This window comes from Eschrichtius robustus, chromosome 5 (genome assembly GCF_028021215.1).
Source record: "Eschrichtius robustus isolate mEscRob2 chromosome 5, mEscRob2.pri, whole genome shotgun sequence".
NCBI lineage: Eukaryota > Metazoa > Chordata > Mammalia > Artiodactyla > Eschrichtiidae > Eschrichtius > Eschrichtius robustus.
In genome coordinates, this window is record NC_090828.1 from 126,053,193 (window position 1) to 126,081,114 (window position 27,922).

General features: G+C 35.4%; 1 protein-coding gene across 1 annotated transcript in view; it reads left to right on the forward strand.

The window, feature by feature from the left end:
• The window catches only part of ACTR3 (actin related protein 3), a 57,535-nt gene that overhangs the window by 1,444 nt on the left and 28,169 nt on the right, over positions 1–27,922 (forward strand). Inside the window, exons 2-3 of the mRNA XM_068545258.1 lie at positions 20,311–20,366; positions 23,817–23,941. Coding sequence (XP_068401359.1) covers positions 20,311–20,366; positions 23,817–23,941 — 181 coding nt within the window. The remainder of the gene's footprint in view (positions 1–20,310; positions 20,367–23,816; positions 23,942–27,922) is intronic.

Here is a 27,922-nt window from a genome sequence, read left to right on the forward strand (position 1 = left end):
GCTTTACGTTGCAGTATCGGAAGTGTTTTCTTTTGTCCGTGTGTATACCTTGCTGATATATTATTACTTCTCTCATTTCCCAAATACTCCACATTTTTTGTTTGGGGGGTTGTTGTGAGAAGTGGACTGCCAGCCTTTTCCCCCCCCTTTTTTTTACTATTCAGCAAACTATTGTTACTTAAAGGATGGTCTGCTTCTCACTCTGTTTGCTCTCTGTTAACATTTCTCTGTAATCTTCATGCTCATACCTTTATGCAAGTGTGGCAGTTTCTAAAATCCCAGCCGTGCATAGGGAAACAACCGATTTATTAATATGTTAATATAATAGTAATATAGGAAACACCGGCCTCGTTTAGCCTTGAAACTTCCATGTAGTTTTTCGATGGACAGCTAATTAAAGTTTTTTTTTTCTTAATCCAATTTCATTTCCCTGAACCAGTATTTTTTTTTTCCCTCCCTTCTTAGTCCAGCTGGTGAGTAGTTTTATGTGTAGGGTGAGTTTTAAAATTAGATTTGGCAGCCTAACAGAATTTTCAAGTATGTTTTGTTAAAGTGAAAAATATTGCTACATAATTAATATTCTATGCTTTAGTAATCATTGCCTTGTCAGTAAAATTAGTGTAGATAATTGTTGCCCTAATAAGTAACATGGTAACATCTTAAGTAGGGTGTTAACTCTTTCTCACTTCATTTTTTCCCTTTCGCAATAGTTTTGGTTATTTTTGAATTAATGTGCTGGGTATTTCATTGAGGTTAACTATCCTTAAGTGACCTCTTTCTGATAGGGCAGCCTTGAATTTACGACACAGACTGAGTGAGCAGGAGGCCTGGGGGACAGGGGTTCAGGCTATGCTTAGGATATTTTTGTTTTAATATAGCAGTTATTCTTACATTATTACATTAGGTTAATCTCACCGGGAGAGGTTGTTAGCTGGACACTCATGATTTAAATGGAACTGATTAGGATACGTCTCATTTCCTTTTACCATCTGTCAGTCTCTGAAATTCCGCCTTTAGAGATCCATTTATTTTGGTTTTCAAAAGGCATTTTGGTGTTTCCTGTTGCCTATTATGCAAATCCTGGAAAGTTACACCTTCAACTTTATTAGCACTTAGAGGAGATAGCTCATTGAAATTGGACCTGTGATAAGCATCTCTAAATAAGGCCTTAGTAGAGAGTTTCATGTTCCAGAATACTGAAAGTTCCCAGATGCAAATTGTGCACCTACAATTTGTGTGTTCCTTTGTGCTTTAGAGAATGCATTCATCAATCACAGTTACCCACTTAATATAAGTGAAAAATTATAACTGGAATCAAGTTGCTCATTCCATTTCATTATATAAGTTAGGCAAACTGTGACTGAAAAAAGTGGCCATCTATGAAATTTGGTGGTCTTAGGTAAGAAAAGCTGTAAGAGTTTCGATACATGAAGCTTAATCCCTAAATTTAAATTTAGAGATCCTCCAGGAGAGATCTTTTATTTCAACATAAGATAAGGAATCACCGGCCCAGATCATAAAAGAGATAACTCCTTTTGAAAAGAATTTAGAAAAAAATACTCCTTTCATATTGATACCATGTCTACATACTTTTTCGGTGGGCGATCTGTATTGGAATAGTAATGTAGAATAAAATTTGGGGACAGAGATTCTTATTGATAGAGCTGGTTGCTTAAGAACTAAGGTACAGACTCAAACGGGCTACCATTGGTGAGGAGAACTTTTTTTTTAAAGCATTTTTTAAAACGTTGTAGTACTTGTAAAGTTAAGATTATCCTAAATTATCTTTTGCATGTTTTCTCTCAGAATTCTTCAACATTCAGGCCATATAAAGGAACTCCTTATGTACTTTTATTATGTTGTAGCTTGTTTACAAAGCTTTGCATTGTGAGATTTCTCTTCCCTTTTATATCTTTCCTTTTTTTTTCCTAATAAATACTGCACTGGTAAATTATTTTCATTGATTATAATAGTTATTATAGCCTTATTGTAGAGCTCTTGGATATATTCAGATCTAGAATGAGTTAAGGAATTCTCTGAGTTAAACTTCTTAGAAATCTTAAAATGTAAGGATGAATATTTTGTTGGAGTCAGTGGATGAGGAGCTTATATTATTCATCCTGTCGTCACATTCTAGCTGTTAGTACAGGTAGGATGATCTTGTTTGAGAGCAGTGGGGAAGAGCTGAGTGGGTGGGAGAAAATATAAGTGGGAAGTTCACGTTTCTTACATGAATTTTGTACATAATATGTAATAATACTATTTCTCCAGTTGTCTGCAAGGGCAGAAACATTCACAGTATCTAGTTGTTACCAAAAACATTCATTAAAACTCTTATTCCGTCATGGGTCTTATTTTTTTTGCATGCTGTTTGCAGTAAGTATAGCACACTTGCTCCTGTTGAGAAGTTAGATTCTTACTTAGTCTTGCCTAAAATATCTTTCTCCTTTCCTTTCCTGCCAATCTCTTCCTGCCTGCCAATTTTGTGTTGGAATATTGACTTTGGATTGGGTGCATATTGAATCTAATGAACTTTTCAGCCTTATTGTAAAAGAGTTTGGAAATTTTACTTTTAAGCACAGAAGGGAAAGATCCACTAGTGGAGGACCTGCTGGTCAGGCTTTTTATTTAACTTATTTAATCTTGTGACAGCTATTTTTACCTCATATTACAAGTGAGAAAATAGGATCAGAGAATTTAAATTACTCTTTTAATGTCATGTAGGTGGGTTGTGAGAGTTGCTATTTGTATTTAAGGTTTTTTTTCTTTTTTTGTATTTAAGCCCTGTGTTCTTTCTGTTACACCATGGGCACTTCTTTTCAGACCTATGCACATTGCTTTATTTGTATTAGTGAGGTTAACTCTTTATTCTTTTTTTTTTAAATTTTGTTTATTTTTGGCTGCGTTGGGTCATTGTTGCTGCGCTCGGGGTTTCTCTAGTTGCGGCGAGCGGGGGCTGCTCTTTGTTGCGGTGCGCAGGCTTCTCATTGCGGTGGCTTCTCTTGTTGCGGAGCACGGGCTCTAGGCGCGCGGGCTTCAGTAGTTGTGGCTCGCGGGCTCTAGGGCTCAGGCTCAGTAGTTGCGGGGCACAGGCTTAGTTGCTCCGCGGCATGTGGGATCCTCCCGGACCAGAGCTCGAACCCGTGTCCTCTGCATTGGCAGGTGAATTCTTTTTTTTTTAATTTATTTTATTTACTTATTACTTTTGGCTGCTTTGGGTCTTCGTTGCTGCGCGTGGGCCCTCCCTAGCTGCGGCGAGCTGGGGGCCGCTCCTCGCCGCGGTGCAAGGGCCTCTCATTGTGGCGGCCTCTCCCCTTGTGGAGCACGGGCTCCAGGCGTGCTGGCCTCAGCAGCTGTGGCACGCAGGCTCAGCAGTTGTGGCTCGCGGGCTCCAGAGTGCAGGCTCAGCAGCTGTGGCGCACTGGCCCAGCTGCCCTGCAGCATGTGGGATCCTCCCGGACCAGGGCTCGAACCCGCGTCCCCCGCATTGGCAGGCGGACTCCCAACCACTGCGCCACCAGGGAAGCTGTGCCAGGCAGATTCTTAAGCACTGCGTCACCAGGGAGGTCCTTCTTAGATGATTTTTAAGCAGTCCTCTCAGCACCTGTTATGCAGGAATTCTGAAATAGGGTGTTGGCAGTGGGAATGGAGCAGAAAAGATAAATTTGGGAAAGATTGCTTCTTTTGTTTGTACCTTTCTTCTGGCAATTATATTGCTTTGTATGGTTTATTTAGGGTTAGCAAGGGCTTTGTAGTCAGAGCTGTTTTTGACTTCAAGCTCTACCATTTACTAGCTGTGTGACCTTGTACACTGCAGACTCTACAGGTCTTAATTTTGTAATTTGGAGATCATAGTATCTATCTTACGGGGTTTTTGTTTTTTGTTTTTTTGAGATAATGCATGAAGATGGTTCAGCACAGTGCTTGGTACATAGTAAGAGCTCAGTACAATGTAATTATTACTGTTATCAGTTAGCTCCCTTTTTTATTGAATTGAAAAGTCCTTAAGGAAAGGAACACATTGTCTTATGCTTATTTTCTTATTTCCTGTGGGCTTTGTCTACCACAGTTCTTTGCTCAGTCAAAATGTTTTTGCTGATTTGAGAGATAGAGGTATAGCTAGGACTTGGCAGTTGTTTCTAGTGTATCGTAAATAGGAATCAATGAAGATTTCCGATTCTGAGTTTGAGTGGGACAATAAGGAGTTGGTTTTAAGAAGCTGAGTAAGATTGGAATTTGGATTAATGAGCCATAATTGGAAATGTTCTAGGGGAAGTTAAAAATAGAGGAGCTTCAGAAGTGAAGGTGGGGATTTGACAATAATCATTATAATTTTTAAATTGAGGCTAATAAAATGACAATTTAAAGAGAGAACAAAAAGACTGAATATTAATCTTCCTTAAAAAATCTTGGTTATGTGATCTGGCTTCTTGAGCATCACAAAGAGAAGAATGAGTGAGCACTGTGGCTTGAAGTGGTGAGTGATTTCATCCCACTCTTTAGGAGGCACAGTCCTTAGGAGAGTTTAGCTCAAGGTAGGGCTCAGTTTCCCTCCACAGTGTTCCTCCTTGTCCAGAACGCGCCCCCTCCTCCAACATGTGGAAACGGCTAAACGCCTGGACTAGGAGCGGAAGTCTGGGATGGTTGAAGTGTACCTGTAGGCAGTACGTTTTCTGAAACAAAATTCCCCTGTAAGAAAAGCATTTGAGTGCCCACCTGTAATTCTTTTGGAACTTGTAGCCTCTTTTATGACACTGTGGATCTGTGATAGCCACTAGCATAAAGAGGTAAGAGCAAAATAATAACGCTACATTAACATGCTTTATAGCTTACCAAGCACTTATAAATTCATGAATTATTAAGTAATGGTGCAACATAAGGTGATGTTATTGGATAAATATTTTAAATTTGGTTCTTCAAAATAGGATACTGATTAATACTGTTTTTTGTGTTGCTTGTTTTATATCTTTATGTGGGCCTTTATATCGTAAAATGTTTAAAAGGTACCTGCATAACTGATTAATACCAGAGCAGAAAGACAAATAGTATCTTGATTTTTCCAAAGGACTACTTTGTGGAATTTTAATAATTTTCTTTCAAAACTTTTTTCAAAACCTTTCCAAACTGTTCATTTAAACACAAGTCATTCTTACATACTCCTTGCAACCAGGAAAGGAACAGCCTTGAATTTGTGTGATCACATATATTCTTTTTCCCTGCTACTCCTCCTCTCCTCCCTACCCCTAACCCATACCTCAAAGACTATTTTCTTCATCTGTTCTGATGCTGAGCATTCCATCTTTAAACATTCTCCTTTAAGGCTTCTTGCCCTTTGTGAAAATGCCATACTCTTGCGAAGGATGTCTTTAACACTTTTTCAGTTACAGGGTTTAGTGTGAATGAGGGGTTGCTACAAGGAGGGTAAAAGTCTTAAAAAGGGGAACTAGGATGCAAAATACCTTACAGTTTAGGGTTGGGTTGGAAACTGTAAAAATATAAACTATGTTTTTAGTATTGGTCTATGATAAAACCCAAGTGTTTGCTTAAAGTTCTAGAGTTTAGTATAATTAAAATACAGTACGCTTTTCTTCTGCTTATAAGCATTTAAAAAATTCGGTTACTTTGAGGCTATTAAAAATAGCGTTTAATGTGTATTTGTGACACACTTCAGTGAATTAAGAGAAGTGCCTAATTACTCACACAGAATTAATGGAGCTGAAAAAGAATTTGAGAAATAATTTAATCCACTCTTTATTTACAGATTAAACAGAGGTCCAGGGTTGAGAAATGTCTTTCAGGAGTGTTTTTTACGTGTCAGTTGACAGCATTCTTGAATTCTTTTAAGTTTTCTTAGGAGTTCATGTTTATGAGTTATAGTAATTGAAATTTCTTCTTAATAGTCGAAGTAACATGTATGTTTTTTGTAGTTAAAGTAGTCTTGTTTGAGATGTGGTGCAACACATGCATCAGAATTCTTTAGTGTTTCTGTTGTAATAAAAATGCGCAGTGTAAGGCACAGATGAAAACCTCTGATTTTATGTTCCCCAACATAATGTTCGAGACCGTTTTCATAAAATTGATGATCTTTTCACAGAAATGTGCTTTTTTATTGTTTTAGGTATTTAAATCTTAGATACATTTATTTTAGGTTTTGGATTTCAGTTATTTAAAGACTTATTACGTGGAATGTATACAAATCAGCCATTTCAAGGCCTTTGAAGAGTTTAACAGTTTCAGAAACCCTGCAAAGTGGGTATGTACTGTTGTATAATTACCATTTTAAAGATGAGGAAAGTGAGGTATGGTGAGCTTAAGTAACTTGCTTATGTAAATAGTTAAGTAGTAGATATAGAAATTGAGCCCTGAGGCAGTCTGACTCCAGGGCCCACTACTATACTACCCCAACTTGGGATATTATTCAATAAGGGTGGTTAAATTGTTAAACCCAGGTTTTGAAGAGTGTTCAAATTTTAAGCTACATATTTAGAAAAATAAATGTCTACTTTTAGAACTGTTAATTTTTAACAAATATGAACTATATAGGGAGGTCTTTGTAACCAATTCTTTGATTTTATTAACTTGAAACACATGTAAGTTAAATGACATAGAATTATTTATTTAGTCCTTTGAATATTATAAAGACATATATTGTGTCTAGCGTGGTAAAACTGACAATTGCTGGTTAATTCAGGACAGCTCAATTAAGGAAATGATGTTTAATTACATATAACTTTAAAATGAAGGTGTACATATTCGTTAAGCTGCAATTTGAAAATAAATAATCGATGCATTAAAAGTCATTCCTCACTAATGATTGCCTAAAACATAGAGATGAAACAGTTGAACCTAAGAATAAAAATAACTTAAGAATATAGGACTATTAAAAAATAATTTTTATGTTAGACTCAGAGGACTTAGTACATATTTGACATTTGACTCTGCAAATAATGAATATATAGATTAAAGGAAACACATGGTTATTAGAAAGCAGATTTTTTTTTTTCTAAACGAGAATGAACAAAATTGTTATTTCTGGAGTATATGATGAATTTGGATACATTTTATTGAAAAAGCACAGGTAAGAGCTTGTATGTTTCCTGTTTGAAGGTATTTCTTTTAAAACTTTGTTTCATAATGGTCAAAAAAGGTAGAGGTAACAGCAAAAGAAAGAGACTTGGGGGGGGGGGATTTTTTTCCTGCCTTTTCTTGATGAATTTGTTATTTGTATAAAAGACTAGTTGAGAATTTTATTGCTTCCATAATGCCTTTCAAAGGGATGTGCCTTGCTTGTTTAAGTTGCCTTACTGTCAGGAAAGTTATTTTAGAAACGAAACTTTGATTTTTTTAATAAAATGAAACAGGATTTAAAATTGAAAGCAAACTCTTGAGAAGTAGAAATGAGAGATGTAACTTGTGGTTATATCAGTGAGAAATTAGCTGCAAACAACAAAATAACTTTAGCTAACATAAGCAAAAAAAGGGATTATTGAAGGGATATGATGTAGATCACAAAATTGATGAGAAGGCTGAAGAACCAGGTCCAGAAAAGCAGAGAAAAAGGAAGGTCAGGTATCAAGAGTCTGCTACCAGTCATGCTGCAGGAGGTCTGCAGAATGCTGCAGCTAGACACTAGCAAGACCAAGTCTAAACCATTTCTTCATCTTTTGGTTATTCAGTCAAGATTGAAAGTTCTGACCTAGGCTCAGATGGGCTAGACATAGATCATGTGATATATAGAAGCTGACAGGAGTGGGATGGGCCAGCGTCAGTTCCCTCCTTCTGTTAAGTGATGTGGGGTTTTGCCTCCTGTGGGTCCCTCAGGATAGGAATGGTGATTCAATTCTGGCAGAAAAAATGAGTGTTCACTGTAGGGGAAAAGATGGGTATGGAGAAGTCAGTTGCCCATTTTTCTTTATGTTGCCTTAAATTCCTTATTATTTCATTTTGATAACTGCATTATCCATTACTGACTAGCAATCTGAATTAAAACTTTTTCCAAAAAATTCAGCCTGAACGTGTTGAAAGAGCAGTTTTTTTTTTTTTTTAAGAATAATGGATGATGGTGTGAATAGTATGGGATTTTTCATTAGAACAGAGGTATAATAGTCTAGCAATTTGGCATTATGGAGTATTTTGGAAAACAGGACCTATTTGATAATGAAAAGCTATTTCTTTAAATTTTTTTTTTTTTTGAAATTGTAAACCAGGATTATAATTTAAAGAATTTGAGCTACACTTTTTTTTTCCCCAAGAGGCAATGGGATGTGTATGTATATGTGTGTGTGTGTGTGTGTGTGTGTGTGTGTATACACACACACACATATATATAAAACTTGGAAGGGAGGAAATAGCTTATGCATTTCATTTGTTTATAGTTGGAGAAATTGGTCTTCAGTGAATAGTAAGCATCATCTATGCAAATGAACACTTTTGCAGGACTTTCGTTGTGGGGAACGTAAAGATGAATAGGAAATGCTGCTTGCCTTTAGGAAGCTCGCATGTACACAAATGATTATGACAGTATGGTAAATGCTCTGGTAGGTATAAAATGAAATTTTTTGGAATCATAGGTGAAGGAACATGTACATTTTCTAGGGAACATGAAAAAAATTTTTCCTGATAGAGATAATAATTGAAGTAGGCCTTTAAGGATAAGTAAAATATTGATAGGCAGAAATAAGACTAGTGTACCAGGTGAGAGAACAGTGGGAGGAAATAGTGAGGTGGGAAGTGTAAAGGTAGAATTCAGGTATGTTAGGTTTGATATAGTACAAGGAAGTAGTAATGTTTGAGATGGTACAGAGAAGTAGTGAAATGTTTGATATGATACAGGGAAATAGTGAAAGAGTCTGATATGTGGAAGGTGCTCAGTAAGTGCTTCTTGGGTTGAATTAAAGTAGAAAGATGTTGGAGCTGGATTATGGAAGGCTGGAAGGCCTTGAATTCTGTACTAACTTGGTTCATGTTGTAGGTAGTATGAGGCCACAGTCTGTTTTAAACCAGGTTTATGAGAGTAGGAAGTATATTTGATGACTCTGTTATGGTGATTTATGATGATAAAAAAAATAACAGCCAACAGTCATATAGTGTATACTATGTGCCATACACTGTTCATTTGATTGCATTACATATATTAATTCATTTGATACCTAATCCTATGAGATAGTTACTGTTATTCTCTTTTACAGATGAAACTGTGACACAGAGTGTAAATTACTTGCCAGAGATCACATAGGTAGCATGATAAACTATACTGTTAGTTCTTTCTCTGGTTTTATTGTGTATGTAATTGCTCATGCTTTAGGGAGACAGTACAAACCAGCATTGACTGGAGGCTGATAGATACTTAAGTTCAAATCTAGCTTTGCTATTTCTCTGAAGTGGTTTCTTCTCTGAGTTGCAGTTTCCCAGTATGTAAAAAGAGATAGAACATCCAGGGTAATGATAAATATTAGGGATAATGTAAAGTGCACAGCAAAATAATTGGCATACAGTAAATAATGGCGGCTCTAGTTATTATTAAGGGTGTTGAAAGTAATTAATTACTTATTTCACTGTTACAGTGTTCTCAGTTCTATGCTGAACACTTTGGTATGTACAGAAAGCTATGGCATGGTTTTATACTGGAAGCTTGCAGTTAAGTTACAGAGATGAAACTAATGTATGTGAAATAATTAAGGATGGAATTTTATTTTATTTATTTATTAAAATATCTTACAATTTTATTTGTCAGTAAAGCTGGGGAGAAAAGTCAATGGGTAATTATAATAACCTAATTGAGGCAGAACATCTAATGGTCAAAGCATTCAAGAATGAATGTTGAGTCATCTCCTCAGGCAAAGAACCATGAAGAGCTGAGGTGAGGACAAGGGTGTGGAAAGAAGGTGATTATAAATACCGGCAATGTGACCTGCTGCACAAACCAGGACTGAAATACTTTTTTTTTTTTTTTTTCTGGTTATGTAGGCATTGCCAACATTTTTTTAAAATGAATTTTTATTGGTGTATAGTTGCTTTACAATGTTGTGTTAGTCTCTACTGTACAGCGAAATGAATCAGCTATACATATATCCCCTCTTTTTTGGATTTCCATCCCATTTAGGTCACCACAGAGCATTGAGTAGAGTTCCCTGTGCTAAAAGAGTAGGTTCTCATTAGTAAGGATGGCATTTTAGTATTTAGTTGTTCAGGGAGATTAATAAGGGCTGTAGTATTTGGAGGTTGGTTTATGAATTTGATCAAATCCTTGGAAAAGTGTAAATAAGATATGATAGATGGAAGGGTGGGAAGACTTTGTCAGGGTAAGATGTGTAAGCTAAGTTGAAAGCTTTATGATGGCAGGATGTCTTTTGTTCAGTCTCCAAGTTATGGCCTCATGCATAGTATTTAATAATGCCCAGCAAATATTTTATTGATGAAGGGAAGTCAGGAAGGAGTTTCAAAATATTTGAGGGAGGGATCAGTTAGGAGATTGCCCTACCGGGAATTGAGGTATTCCTATTGGGAGCTTTGGGACAGCAAGTATTTTATTTATTTATTATCCTGCCTTATTTCAGAAGGAGCTTAAATGGGACACAGTTGTTTGGAATGATTTGATGGGCAGTTGATTGTGTAGATCATTAAGCAGAAGACTGATAAAAGTTAAATTTATGTAGTATTAGTCTGAGTCTAGTATTTTATTTTGTTTTTAACAGCTCTATTGAAATATAATTCACATACCATAAAATTTACCCTTTTAAAGTGTATAATTGAGTGATTTATAGTATATCACCAGGTTGTGCAACCATCTCCACAGTCAATTTTAGAACACTTTTATCACCCCAAAAAGAAACTTCATACCCATTTGCAGAAACTCTCCATTCTCATCACCCTCAACCCTTGGCAACCACTAATTTACTTTCTATCCTTGTGGATTTGCCCATTTGGCTATTTCATATAAATGGAGTTATACAACTTGTGGCCATTTGTGACTGGCTTCTGTCGTGGGGCGAGTATTGACTGCTGTAGTCTACATGTTTAGTGGTGGACGCTTGGACTGGTTAGTAGCAAAGAGGTTGGGAAAACATCACCAAGAGTCTTTGAAAGAATAATTATGGGAGTGGATAGAGGGGAAAAAAAGGAGGACTATGGATAAAGGAAAATGATCTGGGGAAGGAAATGTTTACTGAGTACTTAGTGAGTGCTATCCACTGTTATCTTAATTGTCATGACTGCCTTGCAAATTTGGTTTTATTCTTTATGAATAAAGTCTATAATCACAAGACAGTAAATGGTGGAACAAACATTTCACTCATGATTTTCTGATTCTGTGGTCCATGTTCTTTCCTCCCTAAGATTGAAAAGGAATTATTAGATTTTAAGTTTTAGATCTGGAAGAACTGGGAGAATATTTCTGTTGACATTTAGGAATCCAGGTTCTTCCACTCAACAGTCTTGTCAGTCTTTTTGTGTTAAATAGTGACTTTCATGTAATGAGAAGAACATTGGAGGGAACTGGAAATGGAAATGCTTTTTTAAAAATTGCTAGTTGGGCTTCCCTGGTGGCGCAGTGGTTGAGAGTCTGCCTGCTAATGCAGGGGACACGGGTTCGAGCCCTGGTCTGGGAAGATCCCACATGCCACGGAGCGACTGAGCCCGTGAGCCACAACTACTGAGCTTGCGCGTCTGGAGCCTGTGCTCCGCAACAAGAGAGGCCCGCGCACTGTGATGAAGAGTGGCCCCCACTTGCCGCAACTAGAGAAAGCCCTAGCACAGAAACGAAGACCCAACACAGCAATCAATCAATCAGTCAATTAATCAATAAAATAAATCTTTTAAAAAAAAATTGCTAGTTATCTTTATAGCTAACATTCCCTTTGAATTAGCCGTTACATTCTTGTGCTAAAAGTTCCTCACACTACAAGAATGAAGAAAACCATATAGCTAAGCTGAGAATTGAGGTATCATGAAAGTTGGCATTGGGATTCATTTGTAGACTTCTGTTTTCACTTAAAATTTGAAAATTATATGCTTGTTATGTAAAAATCTCTATGTGTGCTTTACTTTGTCTTTATAATATGTTCAGGGTGGATGCTGGTCATTCATACTGAGATAAAATTCTTTCAACTTTAAATTAGTGGTTCTCAATACCAAGAAATTTTGGAAAATGGGTTGTACTAAATTATTAAGGTTCTATCCACCCTAAAGTTCTAGGGTCTTATATTCATTTTGTTGTATGGTTTAAAATTGTTGAAACATTGAAAGTTAAAACTCTACTGCTGTTTCTCCCTTAGGTAGTCTGTAGAGTCACACACTATATTTAGCGTAATAGCTTTGGTACATGTTTGTCCTTTTCTGGAATGATTTTTGTCCTAGCTTTTTATTCCAGTTCATTTTTGAAATGTAATTTTTTTTTTTAAAGATTCTGTTCTCATTTAGTGGTTCAATATCCATAATTTATTGGGATCTTCAAGTAGATTTTGCTGTGATAAGTTTTTTCAAAGCAAAAAGAAAAGTGAACCATCGTATTAAATAAAAAAGTACTCTGTCAAATCAACTACATGCTTTCAATAAATAAACATGAATTTGCAGAATTAAAAATAATATCCAACATGAGGGATGCTACTGCTTTTACTACTTAAAAATATTCTTTCCATAAATAAATTTCTTCCTTTTAGAAAGGTATACTGGATAATATAACATATACCCCTATTTATCAGAATCATTACCTGGTAATGATTCATCTCTTTTTGTTTTTTAAAAATGAAAGAACATTATAAATGGCTCTCCTCAAATCCACTTTCCCCCTGCCCAGAGGCAGTTAGGACCACAATAAAGTAACCATTTCTTGTATAAAATTCTTTTTTTTTTTTTTTTTTTTTTGCTGTTCATTTCTATCAATCCGAGCTTTCCCTCTCTCCTAACTTTATTACATTTCCACTACTGTTCTTCTAATCACTTTGATAACTTCAAAAGTGCTTTTGAATTCTCTCCTTTACTGTATTCCTTTCTCAAAGCAATTTCCAACTTTGCTGACCAAAACCAGCATTGTAGATCTTTTCTCATTGCTACCACAGTCCAGGGAGATTTTCTGTATATTTAACCTGCTTGCCTGGGCCACAAAGAAAAAATTTGGTTTAGTTTTTCAAAGTATTATATTGCCCTTATGAATTTCATAAACTTAGGATAGCTTTGTCTTTTTCATTTTATGGTCTCTTTTTAAAGACCACTTAGAAAATGGCACTTTCTTATTTAAGTATAGGAAAGCATAAAGAAGTGACATAGATTCATGATTTCACTACCTGGATAACCCAATGACATGTTTTAAATTAAAGTAACATACATGCCTCTCTATGCATGAATTATCTCTGGAATACATAAGTGATTGCCTCTTGGGTTAGCAGTGGGGTGGCTTGGAGATAGGCCTGGTAGGGAAACTTACTTTAGTACTGCTTCTTGTTTTATTTGTTAAAATTTTTATCGTGGGCTAATGTTACCTATTCAAAAATTCTTTTAAAAAATAATTTAGTGCATGGTTAGACCATTTAAGATAAGTGTTAATTTGAAAAACAAAATTCTCCCATCCTGCTATCTGTAGATAATCAGAATTTACTATTTCATGTGTAGACTTCCAGAAGACAAAGTGTATGTATATGCTAGCATTATATAACAATTATTCTCGTGTAGTTTTATTTTTTCTCTACATATATATGTAAATTTTTGTTTACAATTGACATAAAAATATTTGATATGAAAGTATCAAGGTATTCACAAAATGTATTTTCCCTGTTTAGGACTAGATTTGAAAGTATTCTCGAGATATTTCAAAGTAATAAAGTGTAATGTAATTAATATTAAAAATAGACACACGTGTACATAGGCAGGAAAACACATACACACACACCATTTATTAAGGAACAGCAAGTTGGAAGGTATTAGGACTGTACTAATTTTGCCTGGGAATCATACTATGAAAATCAGATGTGTCCAAAAGGACTGATGAAAATGGAAGATTTGAAAAGGGCCTTTGAGGGAAGAAAGGATTAGGATAAAATAAAACAAAAGCAACAATGAAAAGAAGGATGGAGCATTTATATTTTGTAAGAGCTAGGATTTATGTTTTTTGTTCCTAAATATAATTATCAAGGTTTTGTAAAAGTGATTCTTTCTACTTCAGGCATAACAGAGTATATTGCGGGGGTTGAGGATTATGAAAGTGAATTGTGGGTACTTAGATGAGTCTGGGAAGGGAAATAGGGATCAGACCATACATAGTATGTTGAGGAGTAGTCTTCCAACCAGTGAAATTCATTGAGGTGTTCTAAAAAGTAGAGCCTTGATTTTTGTACTATTAAACCATGCTTGACGTTAAACTGTTAATAGGCACATGTACATTTAAGATTGTTATGTCTTCTTGATGAATTTATCCTTTTATTATTATAAAATTTCTCTTTATCTCTGGTGTTAACTCTTTTTCTTAAAGAAGTTTCATCTGATATCAATACAGCCACTTCAGACTTAACGTTTACTATTTGCCTTCCATCCATCTTTCTTCATTCTCCATCTCCAAAGTGCATATCATGCAGACAATATATAGTTGGGGCTTTCTTCCTTTCTCTTTCTTCTCTCTCTCTCTCTCTCCCTTCCTTCCTCCCTTTTAATTGGAGACTGTAGTGTATTACATTTAATGTAAAAATTGGTATAGTTGAATTTTGGTATACCATTTTATTTATTTTTTTACTTAGAGTTAATAATTTAAAACTTTAATGCAGAGTAGAAACCATGCATCTCTGTAGATCTTTTAACTCTCTTGCCACTCCCTCTACCCTACTGTCCTTGTATGCTATAGTTATCATAGGTATTACATCTGCGCATATTATAACCCCACAAGATAATTTGATTTTTGCTTTAAATAGTCAAAAGTATGTTAAAAAATTAAGCAGAAAAAAGTCTCATTTACCTAGCTGAACATTTCTGATGTTCTTCATTAATACCAGTTTCCCTCTGGTATCGTTTCCCCTCAGCCTGAAGAACTTTATTTAGCTCAGGTTTGATGGCAGTGAGTTTTCTTTTCTTTTTTCCTTTTTTTTAATAGATCTTTATTGGAGTATAATTGCTTCACAATACCGTGTTAGTTTCTGTTGCACAACAAAGCGAATCAGCCATATGCATACACATGTCCCCATATCTCCTCCCTCTTGAGTCTCCCTCCCATCCTTCCTATCTCACCCCTCTAGGTCATCAGCAAAGCACCAAGCCGATCTCTCGGCTGTGCTGTGCTGCTGCTTCCCACCAGCCAACTGTTTTACATTTGGTAGTGTATATATGTCGATGCTACTCTCACTTCGCCCTCCCACCCCATGTCATTGAGTCCATTCTCTATGTCTGCCTCTTTATTCCTGCTCTGCAACTAGGTTCATCAGTAGCATTTATTTATTTATTTATTTTTAGATTCCATGTATATAATCCTTTGTATTTCTGCAGTGTCAGTTGTGATTTCTCCTTTTTCATTTCTAATTTTATTGATTTGCGTCCTCTCCCTTTTTTTCTTGATGAGTCTGGTTGAGGGTTTATCAATTTTGTTTATACTCTCAAAGAACCAGCTTTTAGTTTTATTGATCTTTGCTTTCTTTGTTTCTATTTCATTTATTTCTGCTCTGATCTTTATGATTTCTTTCCTTCTACTGACTTTGGGTTTTCTTTGTTCTTCTTTTTCTAGTTGTTTTAAGTGTATGGTTAGATTGTTTATTTGAGATTTTTCTTGTTTCTTGAGGTGAGATTGAATTGCTATAAACTTCCCTCTTAGAACTGCTTTTGCTGCGTCCCATAGGCTTTGGGTCGTCGTGTTTTCATTGTTATTTGTTTCTATGTAGTTTTTTATTTTTTCTTTGATTTTTTTCAGTGATCTCTTGGTTGTTTAGTAGCGCACCATTTAGCCTCCATGTATTTGTGTTTTTTACCGTTATTTTTCCTGTAATTGATTTCCAGTCTCATAGTATTGTGGCCAGAAAAGATGCTTGATAGGATTTCAGTTTTCTTAAATTTTCTGAGGCGTGATTTGTGACCCAAGATGTGATCTATCCTGGAGAATGAGTTTTCTTTTATTTGAAAAATGTCTTTATTGCACTTTCATTTTTGAAGGATATTTTTGCTCTTCAAAGATTTCTGGGCTGACTATATTTGCACCACCTTCAGACTTAAAAAATGTTATTCCACTGTCTTTTGGCCTCCATAGTTTCTCATAAGAAGATGCTAGTAATTTGAATTTTTGTTTCCTGTTAATGAGCCATTTTTCTCCGGCTGCTTTCAAGATTTTTCTTTATCTCTGATTTTCAGTAGTTTGATTATGATGTGCCTAGGTATGGTTTTCTTTGGATTTATTCTGCATCTCTCTCTCTCTCCCCTCCTTCTGGAACCTATGTCACCTTTCAGATATTGTTCCCAAAGTCTCTGAGGATCTATTCTTTTCACTTTGTGTCTCTCTTTTTAATATTTTTCCCCTCTCTTATCAGACTGAATGATTTTTACTGATCTGCCTTCAAGTTCACTCATTATTTCGTCTGTTCTGCTGTTTAGCTCATCCAGAGAATTTTTTATACCTGACATTGCATTTTTCAGTTCTGTAATTTCCATTTGTTCTTTTTGATAGTTTTAGAGTTTCTGTGATATTTACTATTAGTCATTACTATTTCATTGTGATAGTCACAGCTGCTTTCAAGTCTTTATCTGATAATTCCAACATTGTGTCATTTTGTCTTCTGTTGAGTGTCATTGCCTTAGAGAATGGGTTACATTTTCCTGATTCTTCATAGATGGAATAATTTTGGTTTGTATGAATATATCAAGCCTTGCTTATCTGTTTTCTTGATGAATGTACGCTGTGCTTCCAGTTTTGGGCCATTATGAATAATGCTTTTGTGAACAAATGTTTACCCTTCTTTGTGGGGACATATTTTCTTTGGTATATACCTAGAAGTAGAGTTGCTGGGTCATATGGTAAGTGAATGTTTAAGTGTTTTCCAAAGTGGCTGTTTTATTTACAAATGATTTTGATTTTTTTCTATCATTCCAACTAGGAATGTATGAAATTTACCTCAGTGTACTTTTTTTTTTTTTTAAATTATTAGCACCTTTAATTATTATTTATTTATTTTGGCTGTGTTGGGTCTTCGTTTCTGTGCGAGGGCTTACTCTAGTTGCAGCAAGCGGGGGCCACTCTTCATCGCGGTGCACGGGACTCTATCGTGGCCTCTCTTGTTGCGGAGCACAGGCTCCAGACGCGCAGGCTCAGTAGTTGTGGCTCACGGGCCCAGTTGCTCCGCAGCATGTGGGATCTTCCCAGACCAGGGCTCGAACCTGTGTCCCATGCATTAGCAGGCAGATTCTCAACCACTGTGCCACCAGGGAAGCCCCCTCAGTGTACTTTTAATTTGCCTTTTTTTTTCTTTTTTTACCCCACAGAGTTGAGCATCTTTTCATTTATAGCCATTTATATTTCTCTTTCTTTGAATGGTTATTGTCTTTTACCTTTTACTCTTCCTTTCTTCCCTCCTTATTTCCCTCCCTTGTTGACATCACCCTCTAGATATCCTTTATATATTAAGGTGATTAACTCTTTGTCTCTGAGTGCAGATAATTTTTCTCTTTTGGTCATTTTTCTTTTGGCTACTTTTGGTATGTTTTTGTGAAGAAGTTTTAAATTTTCACATAATTTGAGTATCAGTCTGTTTTTAATGTCTGGATTTTGAATTATAGTTAGTAAGACTCCCCAATTCCAGGGTTATAAAGAAGTTATCCTGCATTACCTTTTAAAGTTTATGGTTTATTTCCCTACCCTGTTTTAATATTTCATCCATTTAGATTTATTTTGTTTTAACGTGTACGATATGTACAGAATTTAATTATTTTCCCCAGTAGCTGTCAAGTTTGCGTAGCTTTTTAAGAAAATTGTTGTAAAATATACACAACATAAAATTGACAGTTTTAACCATTTTTAAGTGTACAGTTTAGTGGCATTAAGTTAAGTACATTCACAACTGTCACCTTCAGAACTTTTTCATCTTCCCAAACTGAAACTCTGTACCCATAAAACAGTAACAACCATACCCCACCTCCATCCCTGGCAGCTACCATCCTGCTTCTGTCTCTGTGAATTTGACTATTTCAGGTACCTCATGTAAGTGGAATCATATAGTATTTGACCTTTTGTGATTGGCTTATTTCACTTAGGATGATGTCCTCAAGGTTCATTCATGTTGTATGTAGCATGTGTCAATTTCCTTCCTTTTGAAGGCTAACTAATATTCCATTGTATGTATATACCACATTTGTTTACCCATTCATCTGTCAGTGGACCCTTGCATTGCTTCCACCTTTTGTCTATTATGCATAGTGTTGCTGTGAACATTGGTGTACAAAAATCTGTTGAAGCCCCTGCTTTCATTTTTTTTTTTTTTTTTTTTTTTTTGGGTATATACCCAGAAACGGCTTTGCTGGATTGTGTGGTAATTCTGTGATTAATTTTTTGAGGAATTGCCATATTGTTTTTTGTAGCAGCTGCACCATTTTATATTCCTATCAGCAGTGTACAAGGGTTCTGGTTTCTCCATATCCTCACTGATATTTTTGTTTGTTTTTGTTTTTGATGTTTTGGTAATAGCCCTCCTAATGGATGTGAAGTGGTATCTCATTTTGGTTTTGATTTGAATTTTCTTAATTATTAATAATATTGAGCATCTTTTCATATGCTTGTTGACCTGTTGTATATCTCCTTTGGAGAAATGTCTATTCAAGTCCTTTGCCTGTTTTAAAAACTGAGTGGTGTATTTTGTTGAGTTGTAGGAGTTCTTTATATATTCTGGATATTAACTCCTTATCAGATATATGATTTGTAACTGTTTTCTTCCATTTTGTGGGTTGCCTTTCACACTATTGATAGTGTCCTTTGGTACACAAAAGTTATTAATTTTTATGATGTTCAATTTATTTTTTATGGTGTTGTTGCCTCCTTGTTGTGTCATGTCCAAGAAATCTTTGCCAAATTTAATGTCATAAAGCTTTGTCCCCTATATTTTCCTCAAAGAGTTTTATAGTTTTAGATCTTATATGTAGGTCTTTGATCCATTTTGAGTTAAATTTTGTATGTGGTATAAGATAAAAGTCCATGTTCATTAATTAATGGATATCCAGTTTTCCCAGCACCCTTTCTCGAAAAGACTATCCTTTCCCTGTTTGAATGGTTATGGCACCCTTGTCAAAAATTATTTGACCGTATATGGGAGGATTTATTTCTGGGCTCTGTTCTGTTCCATCAGTCTGTGTGTTTCTATGTCAGTGCCACACAGCTTTCGTTACTGTAACTTTGTACTAAGTTTTGAAATCAGGAAGTGTGAGACCTCCAACTTTGTTCTTTTCCAAGATTGTTTTGGCTATTCATAGTCCCTTGAGATTCCATATGAATTTTAGGATAGATTTTCTCTTTCTCCCAAAAAACATTGTTGGGATTTTGATAGCAATTGCATGGATCTATAGATCAATTTGAGTAAGTAACTTCCAAATGTGAACGTTTGTCCCATGTCTGACTCCTATACTAAATAATCCAATTATCCAAATGGCAGATTTAAGAAAAATCCAAGCTGTTTAATCCCATGTTTAAAGCTTAAGGGGAGGAAAAGTTATCAAAGTGTCTACTAGCTGTCTGAAGGAAGAGTTTTTCTGAAGGTGCTACTGAACAATGAGGCCAAACAAACCGAAACATCGGAGTTTGGAGCAGAGAAAGGTTTATTGCAGGGCCGTGCAAGGAGATGAGCAGCTTGTGTTTTACATGGTTTACCCCTACCCTTTACTTTTATACAGATATCACATAGTTGACCATTGTTCTGTACCTTGCTTTTGTTCAGTTAACAATACGTTTTGGAGATTGTTCCATATCTGTACATAAGGAGGTTCTTCAACCTCTTTTTTAATAACTGCATAATATTCTATAGTATAAACGAAGCATATTTAACTAGTGTGATGGCTATTTATTTCCGGTCTTTTACTATTATAAGCAAGATTGTCGCAAAAGGCCCTGTTATATGTTATTTTGTACATGTATGAATATCCCTGTAGGATCAATTTCTAGAAGTGCAGTTCCTGGTTAAAAGCTATGGGTATTTATAATTTTGATATAATTTTGAAAGCAGAGATGTTTAAATGAACTGAAACGATGGAATTTTGTATACTATTTACCCAGAGTGGAATCTCACTTTATAACAAATGGAAATCTAAGAATTAAATTCATAATTGCTGAGATACTTGTGAAATCCTTATGAAATTCTTTTTGTTTTTCAGGTATACAAAACTAGGATATGCTGGAAATACAGAACCACAGTTTATCATCCCTTCCTGTAAGTATTTCTTTTAAGTCACAAATAAGCTGATTTAATATATTTTCTTAATAAAGTAAAATAAATAATCATTTTTGACGCTCTGTAAGATTTAGTCCTTTAAAAACATGGTTTGCCAAGTTCTAAGCATGGCTTCATTTCTGTACCTCTGACCATTCATTTCAGATCTCTGTTTAGCTCTTCATTTACCAGATCTGCCAAATATCTTTTTAAAGACAAAAATGAATGAGCTGATAATTAAACAGTTTTCTGCTTTGAGGGTATTGCTGTTAATAATGTGTGTGTGTTACTATTAAGTAATGCATCCCCATCACACGCCTACAAAGGCTATCCTTTGGTTTGTGGATGTGATTGTTTGCAGGGCTCGTGCTTGTTGACATCCCTGACAAGAGCTCATGTTTCAAAATAAGGATGGCATCTCATCTTTAGAGGTGCAGACTTCAGCTGTTTTCTAACATCTTATAACCATACTTACATAGTTTTTGCTTTATCTTATTTCTGTTAACTTCACTTTAGCTGACTGTCCACTTTCAATAGTTTGTCTTTCAGAAGTTTTTAAAAAATACTCTCACACTTGGTTTGTTAGTGCTCTTATTGTTAGCCTGGGCTATGTATGTGTTCCTTGATGAACCTGTTTTGGGCTTCTGACTTTTAGACAATTCACCTTTCGTACATAATGTAGTAACATTCCTGAACCACCTGACCTATGCTAAGTTAAGACTTTAGCACATCAGATGATAAACCTTTTGAGCCATTCCTTGGTGGTGCTAACTCCTAGACAGTTCTAGTATCACTAGTATTAGACTGTTTGAATATTTTTGTGTATTCTTATTAATTTATGAAAATAAGAAGGAAATGGAAAAATAAACATCAGAGAATAGTGAAAGCAGCTTAGGATTCAAAATTTGTGAAGTTGAGAACGAGGTAGAAATTACTATGCTTGCCCAAAACTGCAGATCTTTAGTCTCAATTGGGTATACTCATCAGACTTGAACAGGTTGATTGTTTTGTTGTTTGTATATAGTAAGAACAAAATTAAAAATGTGTGAAGTGTGTGTCAAAATTGTCTTTAAAGGGGGAGCTAGTACATATTTTTTTTCACTCTCTAGAAACAAACCTATTTGACTTTTGCACTTCTGATATACTTTTGGTATACTTCTCTAGGGATTATTATCTAATAATCTAATTCTTACTATCTAAGAATTTAGGCTGTTACCTAAGTCTAATTCTTTAATGCCTGGAATAGATTTTAGGGGGCACTGATGCTCATTCATAGGAATATAGTGGTCTTAATTTGTAGTACTGTTGTCTTTTTCTTTATGTTTTATTCATGCATATTTGTTATCTACACTGAGGGACAGATGTGCTTTTTTGTTTTGTTTTGTTTTTTTACTTTTGTCCCACATTTATATATAAATATATTGATAGTTTGTTGTTTAAGACTTTGATGACAAATATTGCCTCTATTGCTGACTAAAATAGAAGTACTTTTGTGGACTAGTACATGACATTAGTTATATTTGAGTTTAGTATTATACCATTGTGTATGGTTGTATTAGTTTCCCAAGGCTGCTGAGGCAAAGTACTGAAAACCAGGTGACTTAAAACAACAGAAACTTACAGTCCTGGAGAAGTCTGAAATGAAGGTGTCAGCAGGGCCAAGATCTTGCTGACAGCTTTAGGGGAGAAATCTTCCTTGCTTCTTAAAGCTTCTGGTGTTTGCTGACAGTCCTTGATGTTCCTTGGCTTGTATATGCATCACTCCAGTCACGTGGCTGCCCTGTGTGTCTTCACATTGTTTTTCTTCTGTGCGTGGATATGTCCAAATTTCCCATTTTTATGAAAACACCAGTCATTGGATTATAGCCCATCCTGCTAATAACTTCACTTTAACTTGAAAGACCCTATTTCCAAATAAGGTCACATTCCGAGGTACTAGAAGTTAGGACCTAAAACGTATCTTTCTGGGGGTACACAATTCAACCCATAAAATGCTGATTTTGTAATCTCTTAATTTATAATCTTTTGTAAAGCATTATGTTTATTTCAGGAGATACTGATATGTTAACTCTCATCCTTGTAAAATTTGGTTTTGCTTATGTTCTTAAGTGGCTGTGTTCAGTCTTTGTTGGAAGCCCATATAATTTTGAACTTTTGAACCTTGGGTTCTCATCACCATTGTATCCTTTCTCTATTTCACCTTTCTGCCAAAATTTGCAGTTTTAGTTTTCATTGTCTTATGAGAGGCTGTGGCATGTTAAAAATCCATTTGCGTATGAAAGAAGGTTTTTGATTTTGGGGTTTTTTTTCACCCAGCCAGTTTTAATGCTGCAGGTGTAGTTTTATAATGAGCAGATATAATCACTGCCACTGATGAGCACGGATATTTTATCTGGAAAACCTGTGGATATGGTTCAAAGTTATTTTCATAATCTTTGTTTTTTAGGAAGTTTATAGTGAGCCATCTGATGTCTGTGTACATTGTAAATAAATTGCTAGAGAAGCTTTCTAACATTTAGAAGTAGATTGGATTTAGAATTTCCTTCAGTATTTTCTACCCACCTTATTAAGGATATAAATTGTTATTAAATGAAAGTGTAACAGTTGGGTGCCATATCAGCTTAAGTGCATGCAGACTTTTTTTTTTTTTTTAAATTTTTGGCCATGCCGTGCATCATGCAGGATCTTAGTTCCCTGATCAGGGATGGAACCCAGACCCCCTTCAGTGGAAGCATAGACTCTTAACCACTGGACCACCAGGGAAGTCCCCAGGCAGATATTTTGAATGAAGAACTGTTTAACTTGAAGGATTCAGAAATTTATAACTTAATTAAGAAATATACAAGTTGTAGGTCTAGAACTGTATGCTGGATTTCTGAAATTATATAAGGAGATTGTTGTGGGTTTTACCTAAATGATTTGCAATTTCCTTTTGTATATGTGATTTAAGTTTAACAGGTCTTTATGCCAGTGTTATACCTAAATTACTAGTTCATAATAATGCAGATAGGATAGAAATATGAAGAAAGCTTTAAAAAAAATTCCCCCGTGCAATTTTCCTACTTTTATAACTGTTTTTCAGTTTTTTCTTTCTGGTTGTCCATCAAGCATAGGTTGACTTGGTGAAATTATAATTTTACTCAGCCAAAATAGATCTCACATAGTTTTTAAAAACAATAACTGAAACATTCCCACAGCAGTACTTTGGTTTTTTTGGGGCTTTTTATACTTGAGGCCTTGTCTCTGGGTGGAAGTTGAGATTTCATTGTATTAAATGAATTTTGTCTTTTTTTTTTTAAAATGAACTTTTTGCTTTAATTTGACACTTTAAGTATACTAGATCATGTTCTATTTAGTAACACTTTATTACGGAAGAAATACAAGTGAAAAATTCGTCTCACTTGAAAAAAATACAATTTTTGACATGTATAAATAACTTCTATTTTAAAGGTATTGCTATTAAGGAGTCAGCAAAAGTGGGTGATCAAGCTCAAAGGAGGGTGATGAAAGGTGTTGATGACCTAGACTTCTTCATTGGTGATGAAGCAATAGAAAAACCTACATATGCAACAAAGGTATATTTTTATGATTTGTATAAATATAAATAACATTTTCTTTCAAAAAATTAGTTTGTTCTATAATTGTGCCGCTTGGAATTTCAGTCAATTACAAGCCTAATACCCTCAACCTCTTCACAATAGAAATTTCTTCTTCTCTGTGGCTCCTCCCAGCCTTGCTTTGACTGTACTGGTTTTTTTCCCCAAGAGGAAGATTTTAACCCCTTCAGGTGAGCAGTATTTACTTTTTCCACCTCAGAATCATCAATGTGATTGGCTTTCTCTTGCCTCCACATCGCCACACCTAGAGATGTTTCCCTCCCGTCTTTATTCAGACCCACACTTTCTGCCCTTTTGAAGCCTATGTCATCTGGAAGTGCCACTCTCTTTTCTCCTTTTTATCTTTTTCCCTTTCTTGTTTGTTCCCTACCATTCTTCCTCCTTCTCCCTTATTATTGAGGTATAATTTATATACAGTAAAATAGGTAAGGCTTAGTTACACAGTTTAAAAATTTTTGTGACTGTAATCCTAAAAGTTCAGGACATAGAACAAGTCTAGTAACCCAGATGCTTTCCTTGTGTCTGCTCCCACAGTCACTCCCACAGTCCCACCCTACCTGCACCAAAAGGGAAACACTATTCAAATTGACTTTACCTAGTTTGCACATTTCTTCCTTGGTCCCTCTTTTCTTCCGTTTTAGTAATTTATTCATTAACAAACAACTACCATGTATAAACAACTTTACTAAGTGCTGAGATTAAATAAGAAAAATGGCTTTCCTGACTTCAAGTCTATTATAATTGGTGGAAAGGAAGCCATTGAAGAAATAATTATAAGTGGCTTGTAGTTATACAAATATTTGGCTCTTGGAGCTTAGAAACAAAACAGAACTGGAGATAAATATTTAGACGGTATTAGTTATCTTTGGAAGGGGTAAGATTCCCAGGGGTAGGCCTAGGACCGAGCCTGATCAATGCATCATTTAGGTTTGGATGGAGGAGGAAAGCCTACAAAGGAGACTGAGAAGGCATAGTTATAGAGACTGGGTAAACAGGAAGGAGCGATAAAGAGTGTGGAATGCTGCGATCAAGTAAGCTAGAGCCCATAGGTTATTTGCTGTCTTTAGCTACAAGGATGTCATTTATAACCTTAATAAGAATAGTTTTAGAAGAGCAATGAGGCTGGATTAAAGTAGATTGGATTATGAATGACAAGGAAAAAATGACAGTAATATTCAGTGAGGTTTAGCTTTGGGAAGGAGAGATGAAGGACAAGTTGTGGGTTTAAAATGGAAGAGATGCTTAAATGCTAGTGTGAAAGAGTCATTAGAAAAAGAGATTAAAGTAACAGGAAAGATGGAGTATAATACAGGGCTCTTGACAAAGCTAAAGGGATGGAATCCAGATGATCTAATTGATACATGGAGGATCTCTTACATTATAAAATGTGAAAAAGAAAAAAGAGGTAAGTATGGAATCAGTTTTATAGATTTGGTGAAGAGAAGTTGGATTCCTGACTGTTGGCTTCTGCTTTCCTTGTGAAATGCATGGTGATGTTATTTCTGCTGCCCAGGAAATAGGGGGGAGAAAGTGAAATCTGAGTGATAGGGAGAATATTTAAAATCATCACTGTGGATAACAGAGTAGGGAAACAAAGCCTTGCCACGTAAATTTAGGTCCATTTGGGAATAGCAATTATGAATTCTTAGTTTTATCAGCCAGTTCTGTGTGATTTGTGTGATCAGCATTCTGGGTATAGGCAAGTTTAGGGTAGGACTGTGCTGAGTTGGGTTTTGGTAGATGGAATGACAAAAGGAAGTATGAATAGTCAAAGTGATGGAGCCTAAAACCTAAACTGTGTGTGTGTTTGTGTGTGTTGTGAGAGGGATGGTTTTTGGCGAGGGAAGAATTACAACAGCCAGTGGACTGCAAGTCTAATTGTGATCCAGAGAGATACAGTGAGGTGCTGGAGTATGCTAGAAGGATAAGAAGTTGTGATCAGAGAGGGGTGTACTTGCATTTCAGGGGCTTAGAGATGATAGTGATGATCTAAACTGTGGCCAAAATGGAAAAGACACCTTTGAATGTCATGAAGTCAGTGAGCTGAGAGGCCAGAGTTCCTGTGCATTGATTCTGTTCTTTAAACACATTTTCATGTCTTCCAAATGCAACAAACACACCCAAATGACAAAAATTCTTTCAATCCTACCTTCTTTCCTTAGCATTTTAGCTATTGTTTTATTTTCCTCTTTTAAAACCGAACTTCTTACTGAGTCTCATTATTTGGTAAGCTATTTGTTAAATCCAATTATATGTAACAATTTTCATCCTTCTTGATTTGTCTTCCTTTCACAAGATTACTCTGCTGGTTCTCTTCCTAATGTGGACTATTCTTTTTATTTGTTACTTGTTTATTTTTTTCCCCTATTGTCACTGGTTCTTTCTCCTTTGCCTACTGCTCAAAGGTCAGTATTTCCTAGGTACTGTCCTTGATTCTCTTTTATTTCTTTTTTAGAGACTTTCTCTAGGTGATCTCATCCACACCTTCGTCAACAACCACAGCCTACATCTCTACTTCCAATTCCTTGACCCCATTTCCAAGTACCTACTGTCACCTACCTACTACCTGGCTCTTGAGGTTAATATACTCAAAACAAAATTTATTACATATACTCTACCCTTGCTTATTCCAAGATAAGACAAAACACAACTTTTGTGTCTGGATTAATAGATCCTTTCCATCCTGACTTCAGAGCTAGAAACCTAGTGATGATATCTTTGAGGTTTTCCTCGTGGTGACAGAAATCTTGAATCTGGCCTAGCGTTATTTACACCAAAACTGGGGCTCTTAGTCTTTCTTGCTTGGTTCTTTTAAGATTCATTTCAGCTTTCCCAATGCTGCTATAATAATCTTATTAAAAATTGAAGCTATTCTTGTTTATACCCTGCTTGAAAATTTCTACTGATGTTCTGTTTCTTATAGAATAAAACCCAAATATAAGGCAAGTAATCGTTTTTGAGAACCTGGTCCCCTTCGTGTAGAACTGATCTATCTGTCTACACCCCTTTCCCTAAAGGCACACGTGTTTTTCATTGATCACTGTTGTGTTTGTATATTATTGCGGTGTTTGTATATATTTTTTTCTATTCTCTATTTACCCCACCCCCTGAAAACAAAATTAACAAGGTTGCTCCTTTAAGACCCAGCTTAGATACGACCTCCTCAGTCATAGAGGAATAGGAGCCTTCCCATTTTCCCTCTGAAGCCAAGTTGATCATCTTGTCCTAGGTACTTTATTTCCTTAAAAACTTACAATGTTATGTTTGTATCTATTTCTTTCACTGGACAGCTTCTTATGGCAGAATGTTCATGTCCTTAGCATTTGTGCCAATGGTTATAGTAGGTGCACAATAATAAATGAGGAATAAATGAATAAATAACACTTAGAACATTAAAATATGTCAGTTCCAGTAATGTTATAAAATGAATGATGTAGTACATTTTTTACTTCCCTAAAGCAAAGTGGGGAGTAAAAGTTATTTTTTAAGTATAATGACTTAGAAAGTATCTAGAAGGCTATGGTGAAATGTGGATATTAGGAATTAATAGATAAGAGGTTTAATGATTGAGTAGATGACTGTAGGATATTTATTTCACTAATGCATTCAGCCTTAAGTACTGGGTGTGTATTTGTACTATGTGCATGGAACTATATTTTTTTGTTTATTTTTCTTTTGTATATTTTTTGAAGTTTTATGCCTACGTTTTTACTTTGCTTAAGGAAGTCTTCATATATTCAGAATACTAATCTTTAGTTACATGTGTTGTGAAACTATTTTATTGCAGAGATTCACAAACTTTCTCAGTGGCCTTAGTGTCTCAGTAAAATTTTTTACAGTGTCACTTAGAAAGAAATTCCTAACAGTTGTTTGTTAAGTAGCAACTTAGTAGCCACTTGAAAAAAATAAGACACATATTTGAAAGGAAAATATTTTTAT